Source organism: Narcine bancroftii, chromosome 3 (assembly GCF_036971445.1).
Source record: "Narcine bancroftii isolate sNarBan1 chromosome 3, sNarBan1.hap1, whole genome shotgun sequence".
Taxonomy (NCBI): domain Eukaryota; kingdom Metazoa; phylum Chordata; class Chondrichthyes; order Torpediniformes; family Narcinidae; genus Narcine; species Narcine bancroftii.
In genome coordinates this window covers 26006002-26023635 of record NC_091471.1, presented here as the reverse complement: position 1 = coordinate 26023635, position 17634 = coordinate 26006002, and the positions used below count along the sequence as shown (strand labels likewise).

At 44.6% G+C, this 17634-nt stretch overlaps 1 protein-coding gene across 1 annotated transcript in view; it reads left to right on the top strand.

Annotated features, from left to right (window-relative positions):
- The first annotated feature begins 13096 nt into the window (after nt 1-13096).
- LOC138757020 (transmembrane protein 127) overlaps nt 13097-17634 on the top strand; it is a 47942-nt gene continuing 43404 nt past the window's right edge. Inside the window, exon 1 of the mRNA XM_069923613.1 lies at nt 13097-13478. Within this exon, the coding sequence (XP_069779714.1) occupies nt 13292-13478 (187 nt within the window). The 5' untranslated portion in view covers nt 13097-13291. The remainder of the gene's footprint in view (nt 13479-17634) is intronic.

Sequence of the window (17634 nt, the reverse complement as noted above, 5' to 3'; positions counted from 1 at the left end):
AGCAGTGGACATTTATTATTGGAGAAGGTTTATTATCCAATTTTTACAACTAGTGAATCTTAATTTGCACCTACCTTTATATCAAAGTAATTTTTAAAATTATTTACGGACATAACAGCACAGTAACAGGCCCTTCTAGCCCACAAGCCTGTGCTGCACATATAACCCGCATTACTTCAAACCCTATACGTTTTTGAGCACCAAATATCAACTAATATAAAAAGTAATATGAACAAAAGTTCTAATTGAACTTGTTACCATTTGTGATATTGGATTATGAAGGGTCTTCTGTGTATTTTGAAAAATTGGCTGTAGATGTTTAAAAATATTAATTGTTTAATTGCCATTTTTTGGGGTTTTTTTAAAATGTCACATTTGAGGCAGCTTCAGTCTGAGTAACCTTGTTAGAATAATATCTTAAAATTATATAACTGTATTTTTGGTAGAATGCAAATTTATTGATCTTAGAGTTGCTTCAACAAATCAGTAGTTGATAATGCTATTATAACGTATTTCAGAACAGGTGCCTGCTTGCGATTTTGGGGAAACATTTTAAAAAAACTGCTGAGACAACCCTCTAAAGAGCATTTACTTTTCTCATTCCAGAACTTATCCAGGGACCAAGTTTGGCCCCCTCAGAATAATCTGTGGTTTGTAAAAAAAATCACAGTATCTATCATTTCTTCTGAACTCCAATAAGTCTATGCCCGTCATTTCCAATCGCTGCTTCATCCCGGGAATCGATCCAGTGACTCTTTGCTTTAATTTTGCATATTTCCTTCTGTGAGCCTTGAGACCAAAATTGCTCACAGCAGGCAGTACAGAACATAGGAACATAGGAAGTAGGAACAGGAGTAGGCCAAAAATGGCCCATCGAGCCTGCTCCGCCATTCAATATGATCATGGCTGATCTAATTTATGACCTAACTCCACCTACCTGCCTTCTCCCCATATTCCCTAATTCCTCTATCATGTAAAAATTTATCTAACTGAATTTTAAATATGTTTAATGAAGCAGCCTCAACCACTTCCCTGGTTAGAGAATTCCAAACATTCACTACTCTCTGGGAAAAACTATTTTTCCTCATCTCTGTCCTAAATCTACTCCCCAGAATCTTGAGACTGTGTCCTCTCGTTTTAGTTTCCCCGGCCAGCTCAAAAAACCTTCCTACATCTATCCTATCCATAATCATAATCCTATATGTTTCTATAAGATCTCCTCTCATTCTTCTGAACTCGAGCGAATACAATCCTAGACGATTTAATCTTTCATCATAAGTCAAACCCTTCATCCCAGGGATCAACCTAGTAAACCTCCTCTGGACCGTCTCCAAAGCCAGTATATCCTTCCTCAAATATGGAGACCAGAACTGGACACAGTACTCCAGGTGCGGGCTCACCAGTACCTTGTAGAGTTGCAACATTACCTCCCTACTCCTGAATTCAATTCCTCTAGCAATGAAGGCCAACATTCCATTTGCCTTTTAATAACCTGTTGCACCTGCAACCTAACTTTTTGCGATTCATGCACAAGCACTCCTAAGTCCCTCTGCACAACAGCATGCTGTAGTTTTTCACCCTTTAAATAATATTCAGCTCTTTTATTTTTCTTGCCAAAGTGGATAACCTCACACTTACTAACATTGTACTCCATCTGCCAGACTTTTGCCCACTCATCCAGCTTAACTATATCCCTCTGCAGACTCTCCACATCCTCATTACAATTTGCTCTTCCACTCAATTTGGTGTCATCCGCAAACTTGGCTACACCACATTTTGTCCCCTCCTCCAAGTCATCAGTGTAAATGATGAACAGTTGTGGGCCTAGCACCGACCCCTGCGGCACCCCAGTTACCACTCTCTGCCAACCTGGAAAAACTCCCATTTATTCTGACTCTCTGCCTCCTGTCAGACAACCAATTTTCAATCCAGGCCAATAGACTTCCCCGGACTCCACTTTCCTGTAACTTACTGAGAAGTCTCTTGTGCGGCACCCTATCAAACGCTTTCTGAAAATCCAAATATACAACATCAACCTGCTCCCCACTATCCACTGCATCCATTATATACTCAAAGAATCCTAACAAGTTTGTCAAACAAGATCTTCCCTTTCTAAAACCGTCTGGCTGATTGAACCCTTACGTTCCAAAAGTTTCACTATTTCATCTTTAATGATGGCTTCAAGCATTTTTCCAACTACAGACGTCAAGCTAATTGGCCGATAATTTCCAGATTCTGCCTACATCCCTTCTTAAAAAGTGGCGTGACATTTGCTGTCTTCCAGTCTGCCGGGACCTGCCCAGAATCCAAGGAATTTTGGTATATGACCACCAATGGATCAATTATAACGTCTGCCATTTCCTTCAGAACCCTTGGATGCATATCATCAGGACCAGGTGATTTGTCTGGCTTTAGTCCTATTAGTGTCTCCATGACTACTTTCTTTGTAACAACTATTTTATCAAGGCCCTCCCCAACATTCGCATCCTTAACTCCGCACTTGGGCATGCTGGACATGTCTTCCACCGTGAAGACTGACACAAAATATTTGTTCAATGCCTCGGCCATTTCCTCATTTTTTGCTACCAGTTTTCCTTTCTCATCCTCCAAGGGTCCTATGTTAACTCTGGCCACCCTCTTCCATTTTATATATTTATAAAATTTTTTGCTTTCTGTTTTTATAATTTGTGCCAATTTACTTTCATAATCCTTTTTCCTCATTTCTTATTACCCACTTTGTAACCCCTTGTTGTCTCTTAAAGTTATCCCAATCTTCCAGTTTCCCACTGCTCTTTGCAGCTTTGTACACCTGCGCCTTCAATTTTATACTCTCCTTTATTTCCTTTGTTAACCACGGTTGATTTTTCCCTCCCTTGCTGCCCTTTTTCCTGACCGGAATATATTTTTGTTGAGCATTACAAAATATTTCTTTGAAAATCTTCCACTGTTCCTCAACTGTTTCATCAATTAGTCTGTGCTCCCAGTCCACTCTGCCCAATTCCTCCCTCATCCTATGGTAGTCACCCCTGTTGAAGCATAATATGTTAGTTTTAGATCTAACTATTTCCCCTTCCATCTGAATGAGAAATTCAATCATACTATGATCGCTATTTCCCAGATGGTCTCTGACTATTACATCATTTACTCTACCTATCTCATTGCACAACACTAGATCCAGGAGAGCATTTTCTCTTGTGGGTTCCTTAACATGCTGCCCAAGAAAGCTATCGCGGATGCATTCTATGAAGTCCTCTTCCAGACTCCCACGACCAACTTGATTTTCCCAATCTATGTGGAAGTTAAAGTCCCCCATGACTACTGCCGTATCATTATTACATGCCTCACTTATCTCTCTATTTATTTCCTGTGCCAATAAACTATTGTTATTTGGTGGGCTATAGATAACACCCACCAATAATTTTTTCCCTTTGTTATTCTCTACCCAAATGGTCTCAACATTATGCTCTTTAGATCTTATATCATCCCTCACTACTGCCTGGAGCTCATCTTTGATTAAGAGTGCAACTCCACCTCCCTTACCATCCTGTCTATCTCTTTGCACCATCTGATACCCTTGGAAGTTTAATTCCCATTTAGGGTCACCTTGTAGCCATGTTTCAGTGATGGCTACCAAATCATAAGCATGGGTACCGATTTGCACCTGAAGTTCACTAACCTTATTTCTAATACAGCGGGCATTCAGATAAAGTGCCCTAATGTTCTTTGTCCTTTTAATATCTAGTGACTTCTGTAACCTTTTCTTTTGATTTTTCTGCCCACTATTTTTCTTTGTAATTTTCTTAACACTATCATTGACCCGAAAATTCACTGCACCATCTAATTTTTTACTTTCTCCTCCCAACATTACTTTTCCTGGCCATTACTTTATCTTCCTTACCCTTTTCCCTATCACTCTGGTTCCCATACCCCTGCCAAATTAGTTTAAACCTTGCCCCACTGCTGTACCAAACATACTTGCCAAAATGTTGACACCTTTTGGATTTAGGTGCATCTCATCAAAATCCTGTAAAATTAAGACTTCCCACAAGTAAACTCCATACCTACTGCCGTAGCTGTAGATCATCTCCTTTTCTAACTACTTGCTGTAGCTGCTGTTCTATATATGATATAAAGTAGAACATGTTATGATCTAGTGGTCAAATTACTGGACTGATTATTTAAATGCCATCAAGAATGCTGGGGAAAATAAACTTAATAAATTAAACAGACTGACATTTGTGAAACAGTAATGAAACTAAAATGATCATGAACCAACTCCACCACATCAGCTGCACTTGCATGGTCCAGCTTGTCTGTGATTCCAAATCCATAATAATCTGGTTGATTCATAACAGTTCTCTAAACTGGCATGTCAAATCAGTGGTCTGTATTAAACAGTAGAGACCATTGGTGGGCCATCAAGCCTGGCCCTGATTTGGATACATCTGAGGTAGTCAGGGTCACACAATCATACCTTTTCATCCCATATACCAGAACACCCTTTTGCAAATAGCTGGTATAACCTGCCACTGACACCATCTGGGGGAGGGCATTGTCCCTGGAAGTTATCGGTATTAATTTACTACAGGGCATAACAATACTGCTCTGCAGAGGAACTATGTGTAAGTTAAATATCTGAAAGGGCTACACATATAATGGTGACCTTTCAGCAGTGGACATTTATTATTGGAGAAGGTTTATTATCCATGAAATCTCATGTCATTAGGTCAAGCTCAAGCAGAATAAGCTCCCTCCCCTCCATGGACTCCCATTATCTTGAAAAAGCTGCCAACATTTCCTTTTTTGAATATTTTAATTTTGATTTCCAAAGACTCATACAAATCCAAACAGACAACACCATCTCTTTCAATTTTTACTCCTATCCCTCTCCCCTCCCTCCTAATACCCTAATACAACAAAGAAAAGATCATATAAATTTAAACAAAGAACCATATATCGGTAAAATCACAAACCCTTAAGAAAAAAAACCCCAAAGAAACATAAAATAAAGAAGTTCAGGAACAAAATGCAAGAGCACGTCATCTGCACCATGACCCACTTCATTGACCTCAATCATTTCACTACTAGCACAGATTGTTGCATTTCCTTTATTTAGAAGGGGTATAATTATATCTGAGTACCAATGAGCTGCAGATAGGGTTGCCACACCCTATAAAATGTGCTATATTTCCTCCTTAAATTGTACGTCATCTTCTCCAGGGAAATGCAACTCTGTAATTCCATCGTGTAATATTTAGTTGAGTCAGACTTCCACGTGACCACCATACACTTCCTGGCTACTGACAAGGCAACCTTCACAAACTGAATTTGGTTTCTGGACAGTTTAAAGGTTATGTCCATAATATTTCCCAGAAGGTACATTTCTGGATCCTGTGGAAAATCCACGTTTGTAATTTTTTTCAGAATGTCCCCCAGGTCCTCCCAGAAGGATCTCACCTTTGTACACAGCCAGGTTGAATGGATAAAGGTTCCAATCTCTACACCACACCTAAAGCACATATCTGAGATTTCTGATTTAGATTTATGTACTTTTTGTGGTGTTAGGTACAGTTGATGCAGGAAATTGTATTGTACCAACCTGTACCTTGCAGTAATAACTGCTGTCATGCTGTCCAGACACAAGTCTGACCAGCACCGCTTGTGGATTATTGAGCCCAAGTCCACCTCCCATCTTTCTCTTGACTTGTGTAAGCCCGGCTTCAAGCTTTCACTTTAGAATAGGAGATACATTGTAGAGATGAACTTATGCACATTCCCCTTTCAAATTAGAATCTCCATGTCACTACACATGGGCAGGGCCTTAGACAGTCCCAAATTATCCCTTAACAAAGATCTCAGCTGAAGATAGCAGAAGGAAGTTTTATTAGACAAATGATATTCCTTAGCGGTTCGAATGACATAAGCTGCCCTTGCTCATAACAATCCTCGATACATCTGATCCCCTTCTGGCATCAGTTGTTCAGGATCTTATTATCCAGAGTCATGGGTATTAATTTGTTCTGGGTAAAGCAGCCAACATTTTAAGGAATCCATCCCTCCCTAATCACATTCTCGTCTTTCCTCTTCCGTTGGCAGAAGGTACATGAGTTTGAAAATACTAACCTCCAGATTTCAAGACCATCTTATTTCTTACGGTTATCAGACTCCTAAACAGATTTCTCATTAGTAAAAGATGATGCCCTTGCACAGTTTTAAGTGTACTTTTTTCTATACTTTGCACTTTGTTTTACAATACTGCACATTGCACTCTTTGACTTGAAACACTACATTTTGAACCTTGTTTTATTATTGTACTACCACTGGCCACCGTGACAGGTGCACCAAAGAAGAGGTACAAGGACTGCCTAAAGAAATCTCTTGGTGCCTGCCACATTGACCACCGCCCGTGGGCTGATATTGCCTCCAACCGTGCATCTTGGCACCTCACAGTTCGGCGGGCAGCAACCTCCTTTGAAGAAGACTGCAGAGCCCACCTCACTGACAAAAGACAAAGGAGGAAAAACCCAACACCCAACCAATTTTCCCTTGCAACTGCTGCAACCGTGCCTGCCTGTCCCGCATCGGACTTGTCAGCCACAAACGAGCCCGCAGCTGACGTGGACATTACCCCTCCATAAATCTTCGTCCGCGAAGCCAAGCCAAAGAGACCTGGTATAAAGTATGAACTTAAGAAATAGGAACAAGAGTAGGCCATCCGGCCCATCGAGCCTGTTCCACCATTCAGTAAGATCATGACTGATCTGATGATGGGCTCATCTCCACCTACCTGCCTTTTCCCCTTATCCCTTACTTTCCCTACTTTTGTAAAAATCTATCCAAACTTGTCATAATATATTTACTGAGGTGGCCTCCACTGCTTCAATGGCAGCAAATTCCACAGATTCACCACCCTTTGGGAAAAGTAGTTCCTCCTCATCTCTGTCCTAAATCTACTACCCTCAATCTTGAGGCTATATCCCTTAGTTCTAGCCTTCTCACCAATGGAAAAAAATTGCCTACATCTATCCTTTCAAAATGTTATCCATTGATACAAGATCCCCTCTCATTCTTCTAAATTCAAGTGAGCACAGGCCCAGATGACTCAGTCCATCCTCATAGAGGGTTATGGAATGGGTGCAGGTCAGTGGAAATTGCAAATTATATTTTGGCACAGACTAGAAAGGATGAATGGCCTGCTTGCTGTGCTGCAGTTTTCTTTGGTTTTCTAGGCTAACCCCCTCATTTCTGGAATTAACCTGGGTTATGGGTTGTGTGACAGATTATGTGGTGTTTGTATTGTATATAGACATGTTTTTGGGAGATAAATTGGGGAAGTTTTTTAGTATAGGTCACATACAAACACTTCCAAACAGATCTCATTTAAAATCAAGCCAGACAGGGTGCCTCCTGGGGGTCTTTGCAAAACCTGAAGCCCAAGAGACTTCAATAATGGATTTCTGGTTTGTTGGTTACTTGGTGTATTTGAGCCAGAAGGGCCTGCTTCCATGCGATATGTCTATATTTAAAATTGTTAAATTTAAAAAGATGTAGTGGGGTATCAAGAATACGTCCAGATATAGATTGGTTACAGATATGAACAGAGAAATGGCAGATGGAGTTTAATCCGGACAAATTTGAGAGTGGCACTTTGGGAGATTAAATGAAAGGGGAAAATTTACATTTAATGTCAGGGCTCTTAAAAACATTGATGTGCAGAGGGATCTGGAGTCCAGAGCTCACTGATAGTGGCTAAACAGGTAGATAGGGTGAGAAAGAAGCTGCAAGGTATGCTTGGCTTCATTGGACAGGACACTGAGTATAAAAGTAAGGAAGTCATGTTGTAACCATGTGAAAGTTTAGAATAAAGTTTTAGAATATAGAACACTACAGCACAATACAGGCCCTTCGGCCCTCGACATTGGGCTGATCTGTATATTCCTTAAAAAAAATTAAATTCTCCCTACCGCATAACCCTCTATGTTTCTTATATCCATGTGCCTGAGAGTCTCTTAAATGTCTCTAATGTTTCAGCTTTCACCACCATTCCTGGCAAGGCATTTCCAGGCACCCACAACTCACTTTGTTTTTAAAAAATGTACTCCTGATGTCTCCCCTAAGCTTCCCTCCCTTAACTTTACATCTTCTGGTGTTTACTGTTCTTGCGCTGAGAAACAGATGCTGGCTGTCCACCCTATTTATGCCTCTCATAATCTTGTAGATCTCTATTAATTCTCATCCTATGCTCCAAAGAGAAATATCCCAGCTCTGCTAACCTTGCTTCATAAGACTTATTTTCCAATCCAGGTAACATCCTGGTACATCTTTGCACCTTCTCCATAGCTTCCATATCCTTCCTGTAATGAGGTGACCAGAACTGAAAACCATATTCTAAGTGTGGACTCACCAGAGATTTAAAGAGTTGCAACATGACCCTCTCTACTCTTGAACTCAATCATCCCATAGGCCTTCTTAACTATCATATCAACCTGTGTGGCGACCTTGAGGGATGCATGGATATGGACCCCAAGGTTCCTCTGTTCATTCAAACTCTTAAGTAACCGACCGTTAACGCCGTTGTCAGCCTTCTGGTTTGTCCTTCCAAAATATATCACTTCACACTTATCTGGATTGAACTCCATCTGCCACTTTTCCACCCAAATCTGCATCCTGTCTATATCCTCTTGTAACCTTCAACAACCTTCAGCTCCATCCACAACTCCTCCAACCTTTTTATCATCTGCAAACTAACTGATCCATTCTTCTGCCTCTTTATCTTGGTCGTTTATAAAAATCACAAAGAGCACGGGTCCCAGAATAGATCCTTGTGGTACTCCACTTGTCACTGACCTCCAAGCAGAATACTTTCTTTCCACTACCATCTGCTTTCTACCTGCAAGCCAATTTTTATCCACACAGGTGAAGTTCTATGAATCCCATAACTCATGATTTTCTGAACAAGTTTCTTGTAAGGGTTCTTCTCAGATACCTTACTAAAATCCATGTAGTCCAAATCTATCACCCAACTTCTTTTGTTACCTCCTCAAAAAACTCAATTATGCTCGAGGCACGACCTTCCTTTCACAAAGCCATGCTGACTATCTTTGAATAGTCGATACTTCTCCAAATGCTCAGAGATCCTATCCTTAAGAATCCTCTCTGATAATTTGCACACCACTGTTGTAAGACTCAGTGGTGTATAATTCCTAGGATTCTCCCTATTACCTTTTTTTAAACAAGGGGCCTACATTTGGCACTCTTCAATTCTCCAGCACCTCCCCTGTGACCAAAGAGGACTCAAAGATTATAGACAATGCTCCAGCTATCTCTTCCCTTTACCCAGGGTATATTGCATCTGGCCCTGGTGATTTATCAATCTTGATGTTTTTAGGAAGATTCAACACCTTCTTTATCTCCACATTTTCCAGCACACAACCCTGTCCTATTCTGATCTCACCTTGATCAAGGTCCTTTTCTCTTGTGAATATTGAAGCAAAGTATTCATTTAGGTCCTCCCCAACCTCCTTCTCCTCCAGGCACATGTTGCTTCTTTTATCTTTTAGTGGCCCCACCTTTAGTTAGGCCATACTTGAAATACTATATACAGTTTTGGTTGCCCCATTACAGAAAGGATGTGGAAGCTTTGGGAAGGATACAAAAGAGGTTTACCAGGGTGTTGCCTAGGTTAGCGGGTACAAATTCTGGGGAAAGTGCCCAAATTTGGGTTGTTATCTCTGGAGTGTTATCTCTGGGGTGGAGGGTGACTGTTAGAAAGATCATGTGAGCCATTGATAGGGTGGACACTCACAAGAGACAATTCCTTAGGGCATATACTAGAGCACATGCATTTAAGATGAGGGGACATAGTGCAAGGGAGATGTATGGGGCAAATATTAAATAGAATGGTAAATGTCTGAAACAGGATGCCAGGAGTAGTCGTGGAAGCAGGTACAACAGGAGCATTTATGAGGCTTCCAGATAGACATATGTATATGAAGAGCATAGAGGGATACCTACACCAGTCGAACTGCCTGTTACGATGTTGTACTGTTCTGTATTCTAAATTGACAGGCTGTGACTACTGGGATATCTCTCGAATTGGAATTTGGGTCTCATCTTTTCACAGTCTACATCTGAGTTCGCTGAAGGGTCCAAATTTCACATTTCCAAGTTTGCTGATCTTATAAAACAGATGGGATTATAAGCAAGACAATGTAAGATTCCAAGGGGCAAGCTAACTAAGTAGTAAGAACAGGGTAGATATAATATAGAGAACATATAATGTAGAAAAAATGTAAGGTTATTCACTTTTTGATGAACAAAATAAAAACAAACTGTTTTCTAAATGGTGACAGCTTGGTAAAAGGTACCTCGGTCTCCTTGTATACAAACTATTGAAAACTACTGTAGTATGCCAGTGTGTAGCATACAGAATGGAAGACAAATTTGGACTTTATTACTAGTGATTTGGAAGAAAAGAGTTATGATGCCTGACTAAATTAAATGGGGCCTTGGTGTCATTGCGCCAGGGTACTATTTTGATCTTCCTACTGAAAAAAAATATACTGTTGATTGGCTGTGGAGGGATTGCAACAGAAATTCACTAGAGTGATTCGTGGGATAGCTGACGACATGTGAAGAGACTTTCAAAGAAATTGCAGGGCTGGGAGGAATGACGACCAAGCCACCCTTATGTGGGACTGACAGATTATTACAGATGTTTTGAGCTCAAAGAACTGCCCAAATCCTGGCAATTTCTGTGAATAAATTGCAAAGGTACATTCCTATGCACCAAACATCCCTCCATGGAAATCAACCAGAAACCAATCAGCAAATAATGAATCCCTTTGAACAACACTGAATGATCCTTGGTGCTACGGAACACCTTCATTCATTCGAGGTTAGTACTTATATCAGTTGCACAGTTAACTCCAGTTGAGAAGAGAAATGGACAATCAACATTTCATGTCAGGTCAGAGAAAAAGGGTCACGACCCAAAACAATGACTCCCCATTTCTCACCATGGATGCTACCTCTTGCTGAGTCCATCTACTTTAATGCACTGCCAGATTGAGACTTCCAACAAATTGGAGGAACAACATCTCATCACCCATCTGGGCACCCTCCAACCAGATGGCATTAACATCAACTTCTCCGATTTCTGTTCCCCCTCTTCACCCCCCCCCCCCAACTTCTGCCTTTCCCCAGCCCTGTCTCCCTCTCTCTCTCTCTCTCTCTTGCCTTTTCCCCCTCTATTTCCTTTGACAGAACCAAAATAATTTTGTTACCATATCCAATTAAAACCTTTTGTTGACCTGGACAACCCCATCTGTTTCACTCTTGCGAAGTCCATCCAACTCTTATTGGACCCTCTATCCAGCATCTGGTTTGCTACCTCTCTTGACTAACATTGAGGGCCATTTTGTAGGCTAACACCCTAGGGAAATGGGGATGTACTTTCACCAAAAGGCAAGGGTAGTTCAAAGTGGTGGCTCACCATCTTCACAAGGGCCATGAAACGTTACACCAGCCCCAATGCTAAACGACAAGAGGAACTGCTCTCCCAGCCTTTCATATTCAGGAATCACTATTTATTTGTAGATATGGATTCTTGTTTGTCTGTATGTGTGTGATGTTTGGTTGTGTGTGAAGGACGAGTATTCTCGGGTTGTACATTCAGATGACAATGAAGTCGACTTAATGATGGGAGGTAAATGCTGACCTTGCTATATGCGTCCATGGTCCATCACCAAATGAAGAGGACTCCCTCCCCATCTCTCTCCCTCCCCCTCTCCCCCTCCCCTCTCTCCCCTTCCACCTATCTCCCCCTCCCCTCTCTCCCCCTCCCCTCTCTCCCCCTCTCTCCCCCTCTCTCCCGCTCTCCCCTTCCCCCGCTCTCCCCTTCCCCCGCTCTCCCCTTCCCCCGCTCTCCCCTTCCCCCGCTCTCCCCTTCCCCCGCTCTCCCCTTCCCCCGCTCTCCCCTTCCCCCGCTCTCCCCTTCCCCCGCTCTCCCCTTCCCCCGCTCTCCCCTTCCCCCGCTCTCCCCTTCCCCCGCTCTCCCCTTCCCCCGCTCTCCCCTTCCCCCGCTCTCCCCTTCCCCCGCTCTCCCCTTCCCCCGCTCTCCCCTTCCCCCCTCTCCTCTCCCTCCCTCTCCCCCTCCCTCCCTCTCCCCCTCTCTCCCCTTCCCCCTCTCTCCCCTTCCCCTCTCTCCACCCTCCCCTCTCTCCCCCTCCCCCTCTCCCCTTCCCCCTCTCTCCCCTTCCCCCTCTCTCCCCTTCCCCCTCTCTCCCCTTCCCCCTCTCTCCCCCTTCCCCTCTCTCCCCCTTCCCCCTCTCTCCCCCTCCCCTCTCTCCCCTCCCTCTCCCCTCCCCCCTTCCCCCCTCTCCCCTTCCCCCCTCTCCCTCCCCTCTCCCCCCCACCTCTCTCCCCCCCATCTCCCCCCACCTCTCCCCTCTCCCCCTTCCCCCTCTCTCCCCTTCCCCTCTCTCCCCTCCCTCTCCCCTCCCCCCTTCCCCCTCTCCCCTTCCCCCCTCTCCCCTTCCCCCCTCTCCCCTTCCCCCCTCTCCCTCCCCTCTCCCTCCCCTCTCCCCCCCCTCTCCCCTCTCCCCCTTCCCCCGCTCTCCCCTTCCCCCGCTCTCCCCTTCCCCCGCTCTCCCCTTCCCCCGCTCTCCCCTTCCCCCGCTCTCCCCTTCCCCCGCTCTCCCCTTCCCCCGCTCTCCCCTTCCCCCGCTCTCCCCCTCCCCCCGCTCTCCCCCTCCCCCGCTCTCCCCCTCCCCCCTCTCCTCCCCCTCCCCTCTCCCTCCCCCTCCCCTCTCCCTCCCTCTCCCCCTCTCTCCCCTTCCCCTCCCTCTCCCCTCCCCCCTTCCCCCCTTCCCCCTCTCCCCTTCCCCCCTCTCCCCCCCTCTCCCTCCCCTCTCCCCCCCATCTCCCCCTTCCCCCTCTCTCCCCTTCCCCTCTCTCCCCCTCCCCTCTCTCCCCCTCCCCTCCCCTCCCTCCCCTCTCCCCTCCCCTCTCTCCCCTCCCTTCCTCCCCTCTCTCCCTTCCCCCTCCCCCTCTCCCCCTCCCCCTCTCCCCCCCACCTCTCTCCCCCCTCCTCCCTCCGCCGGCTGCGCTGTGCTGGGAAGAATGAACGGACGCCCTCCTTGCCCCGAGGTGGCCTTTGAGGAGCCGGGCTCCGCAGATGCCGAAGAGTTAATAGTGCCCTGTGTGGCGTCACTCCGACGTCGGGGACGTGTCGGGCGGCGAGTTGCAGAGCGCTCGCTGAACCCTCGGGTGTCGCCCCCTCCTCGGGGTAATGGAAGGCGGACTGCAGGTCTCTCACAGCCGGAACCTCCCGGCCGCTGTCACCCAGTGCTTCTCGGTGGTGGCCCTGTGCACGGCGGTGGGCGATCCCAACTGGTTCCAGGTCGCTCTGAACGGCACCGCTCCGCAGATCTACGGAGTGGCTTATGTGGTGCGACTGCAGGGAAACATCACGGCAGGTAACGTGGGGAGGGAGGTCGGGGTGGGAGAGAGAACCCGCCTGGAGTTTCTGTTCATTGGGTCGGACTCTCCCACCCTCTCTGGGACTTGCAGACACACTCACCAGCTGAGTCCACAAACTTCTGAACGAGTCCTGTCTTCTCGCACTCCCGAGGAAACGAAAGCTCACAAAGTGACACTGGACAACACTTCTTTTCAAAAGGTTTGCTTCCAGCAATAAAATTGGGGATGATGATCACATCAAAATGAACACAAAGATCATTTCAGATTTGCCCCATCACCTAGGAAATTGAAGAAATGCGAACTTTTATTGAATTTAGCATGTTTAATCACAGAATGGGGCAGACACATGGCATCCCTTGAACTGACCTAAAATGTTTTGTTTTGCTGATTTTCATTTGTACTCAGCATCTGATGCCTCTAGTGTCAGTGTCCAACAATAGCCCCGATACTGCTTTTCTAGGTCGCAGGTTCACCAGGTTCATCGCTGACCCCACCAAGATCAGCTGGGAAGAGGTCCACATGCAAATGCAGAAAATGAACTTTCAAGGACATGTTGCACTTTATGGTTTTGTATATTTGAAGCACAGTGGACATAAACTAGGACAGGATTTCACAAAAATCGGTTATATCTACAGGAGGAGGGTGACATTTTCTTGGAGGATAGGGACATTTAAGGAGATTTTCATGTTCAGCAGCCCAAAGTCCGTAAAATACACCCAAAATTGTTCAGGATGGAAAATCCTTGTCTAGTGACATGAGGAGATCAATGTTATCAACAGTGAGTTGGGTAGATCAAAATTCCGGACTTATTTAAAAACTTTTCTTCATTAAATATTCTTCATGATAACAAGATATCCTGTAGTGTTTTAAAGTTAATGAAGAATTTTTGAAGTTCCATTTCTGTTGTAAGCAATGTGACAATTAACCATGCATCAAGGCCTATAAATAGTAGGGAGATTAAACACTTATTAGAGATGTTGTTTGAGAGATGGGTTAGGGCATTGGAAGACCCCATTTTCCTATTCAGGCTGTGGAAAGCTTTAATGCCAACCTGAAAGGGTTTCAGCATCTCACTTGAAAGATTTGTGTGAGGAAATGCTTGTCTGGGCGCCATTGCATTCTGGAATGTAGGCTGAATTAGTATGGTGTATTGTGCTTTGAAGATAAAAGTAATTCTACCAAGCTATTAACTGTCTCATAGTATGGCCCACCTTTTACTTGGATTAGCTGAAATGGTTCTCACTCTATAGGCTAATAGTTAAATCTCCACTTATATTGGTTAAATTAGTTAAATCTTCAGCAGCACTTTTGATCACTTAACCTTAAATGGTGTCTTTTACACAGAATCTCTCCTTACTTCATTAAATCCCACATCAATTCGATACACAGAATGTACACCCCAAGCAGTACAGAGCTGGAACAGGCCCTTTAGCCCACAATGTGTGCGCACCAAACATGAGGCCAAATTAAAGTTGTGCCACTGTTTTCACACAATGCATTCATTATAAGGCACTTTCAGATGGCCAAAATACCCCGATGTAAAGCCGCATGTTCCACCCCCTATGCGGCTGTCGGGAGGCCACCTGAAAGTGGAGAACCCGGCCAGGAGGAGCACTCACCTCACCCTCCTCCTGTAGGTATAATCTCCGGCTCCGAGAATCCCCCCATTGCACCTGAAAGCAGCAGTGGGACTACGGCCACAGTCCACAGGAGCCGCCGTTCACTCGGACGCGGCTCTCCTTCAGCCGGCAGGTTCGGGTGACAGAAAGGCATCTTCTCCGCGGCCACCTAAATGTCCCAGCTGCACTCCCCCAGCCGCATCTGCCAGCGCGTCCGAGCACCTGAAAGAGGCTATAGACTGCCTCTTAAACACTGCTGTTGTATCTGCTGTCACCAGTTCCTATGGCAGCTCATTCCAGGCACCTGCTCTGTAAAAAAAAAATTCCTGACACCTCCTTTAGACTCCTCCCCCCCTCCCCATTTCTGTAATCTTAACACATGTCCTCTATTATATGACATTTTTGGTCAGGGAGAAAGATTCTGATGTGCATAATTTTATAAACCTGGTCTGCCCTAAGCTTCTGATGCCTCAGACTTGTGCTTCTCTTTAAATTCAGTGCCTTCATCATCACTTGTAAATTGCTCCATGGTCCTTCTGAAACTTAGTTCACGACCCATTCCTATTAAGGTTTTGAGTTCTAATGCAATATTAATTGTGAAGGCAAAATTTCCTTTGCTTGGCATCTATGGAGAGATTGAGAACTAACTGCTGGATGGCAGTGGGTGTGGTCCTCTCTTTTGCCACAATGTGTTATAGAACATACAGCACAGTGTGGGCCCACGATGATGTGCTGACCTATGGAAAACCTCCTCCACAACAATCCAAGTTAAACAGGAAAGTTTGCAGATGCTGGGGTTATCATGTAATAATATTATAAATAATAATATTACCATTACAACAATTTAACTCTTCTCTACCTCACACACATAACCCTATGTTTTTCTTTCAACTGTGTGGCAATCCAAGAGTCTTTTGAACACCCCTATTGTACTAGCATCAATCACCATCCCAGGGACCTGCACCTCTCTGACATCTCCCATAAACTTTCCTCCACTCACCTTAAACCGATGTCCTCTCTTATTTGCTACAGTCACTCTAGGGAAAAGGTGCTGGGAGTGCACCCCATCTCTGCCCTCAATGGTCTGATATTCAGTGATGGGGTTATGGTCCTGTGGGAAGTACAAGGAGGTATCTGAAAGCTGATGATTTGTCTCTGCAAGATAAAAATAAGTTTGTCTGACTGTACCAGCAATATCCTTGGCGGCATGTTTTAGGACAATATTGGAATTGGCTTTTCGTAGAGTGCTGGCAGATCAGAAGAGGATGATGAGAGAGAGAGAGAGATGAAATAAGAAGTGGCAATGAGGAATTGTCTGTTTCTTTTAGTGACACACTGGAACCTTTACTCAAGATGCAGACTCCTGTAACACTCCCTTTGGTTTTACCTCAGGACGTTTGAATTTTCTCCACAAGAAAGGCATTTACTTGTCTCTGGAGTTTAGGATGCAGGAAGGAGAGGTGTCCCATTTGGGAGTGTTGAGGATAAGGTGGGGTTGGTACTAACAGGAAGCTCACTACTTACCTATGTTTCCTGATTGATAATCCAAGAGGAGTCTGGCAGCCCAACCATCACTCCTGGAGCAAGAGAGCTTTTTCTTCAGGAGTAGCTTCAGGCACTCTAAATTAACACTGAAATGGGCTCCAACATCACCTGGTCTCACATACCCAATATAAATGAAAAATGAAAATGAAAATAAAAATGAAAAGAAGCAAAGCAATGTGATAGCTTGTATGAAGTTACAGGAAAACCAAACCAATCTATCCACTCTTTCCTTATAACTCATGCATGCCAATTCCTGTAATATTCTTGTGAATCTCTTCTGTAGCCTTTCTAACTTTGTCACAACCTTTCTATAGTAAGGCGACCAGAATTGCACGCAATATTCTGGATGAGCCTCTCCAACATCCCATGTAACTTGACGTGATGTCCCATCTCTTGTACTGTCAATGCCCCTTCTGGTTCAAGCAAATATGCCATACACTTACTTCACCACTTTGTCTACCTGTGTGGCCACTTTGAGGGAACTATGTTCTTGCACCTCGTGGTCTCTCTGATCTACTTCACCACTTTGTCTACCTGTGTGGCCACTTTGAGGGAACTATGTTCTTGCACCTCGTGGTCTCTCTGATCTACTTCACCACTTTGTCTACCTGTGTGGCCACTTTGAGGGAACTATGTTCTTGCACCTCGTGGTCTCTCTGATCTACTTCACCACTTTGTCTACCTGTGTGGCCACTTTGAGGGAACTATGTTCTTGCACCTCGTGGTCTCTCTGATCTACTTCACCACTTTGTCTACCTGTGTGGCCACTTTGAGGGAACTATGTTCTTGCACCTCGTGGTCTCTCTGATCTACTTCACCACTTTGTCTACCTGTGTGGCCACTTTGAGGGAACTATGTTCTTGCACCTCGTGGTCTCTCTGATCTACTTCAACACTTTGTCTACCTGTGTGGCCACTTTGAGGGAACTATGTTCTTGCACCTCGTGGTCTCTCTGATCTACTTCACCACTTTGTCTACCTGTGTGGCC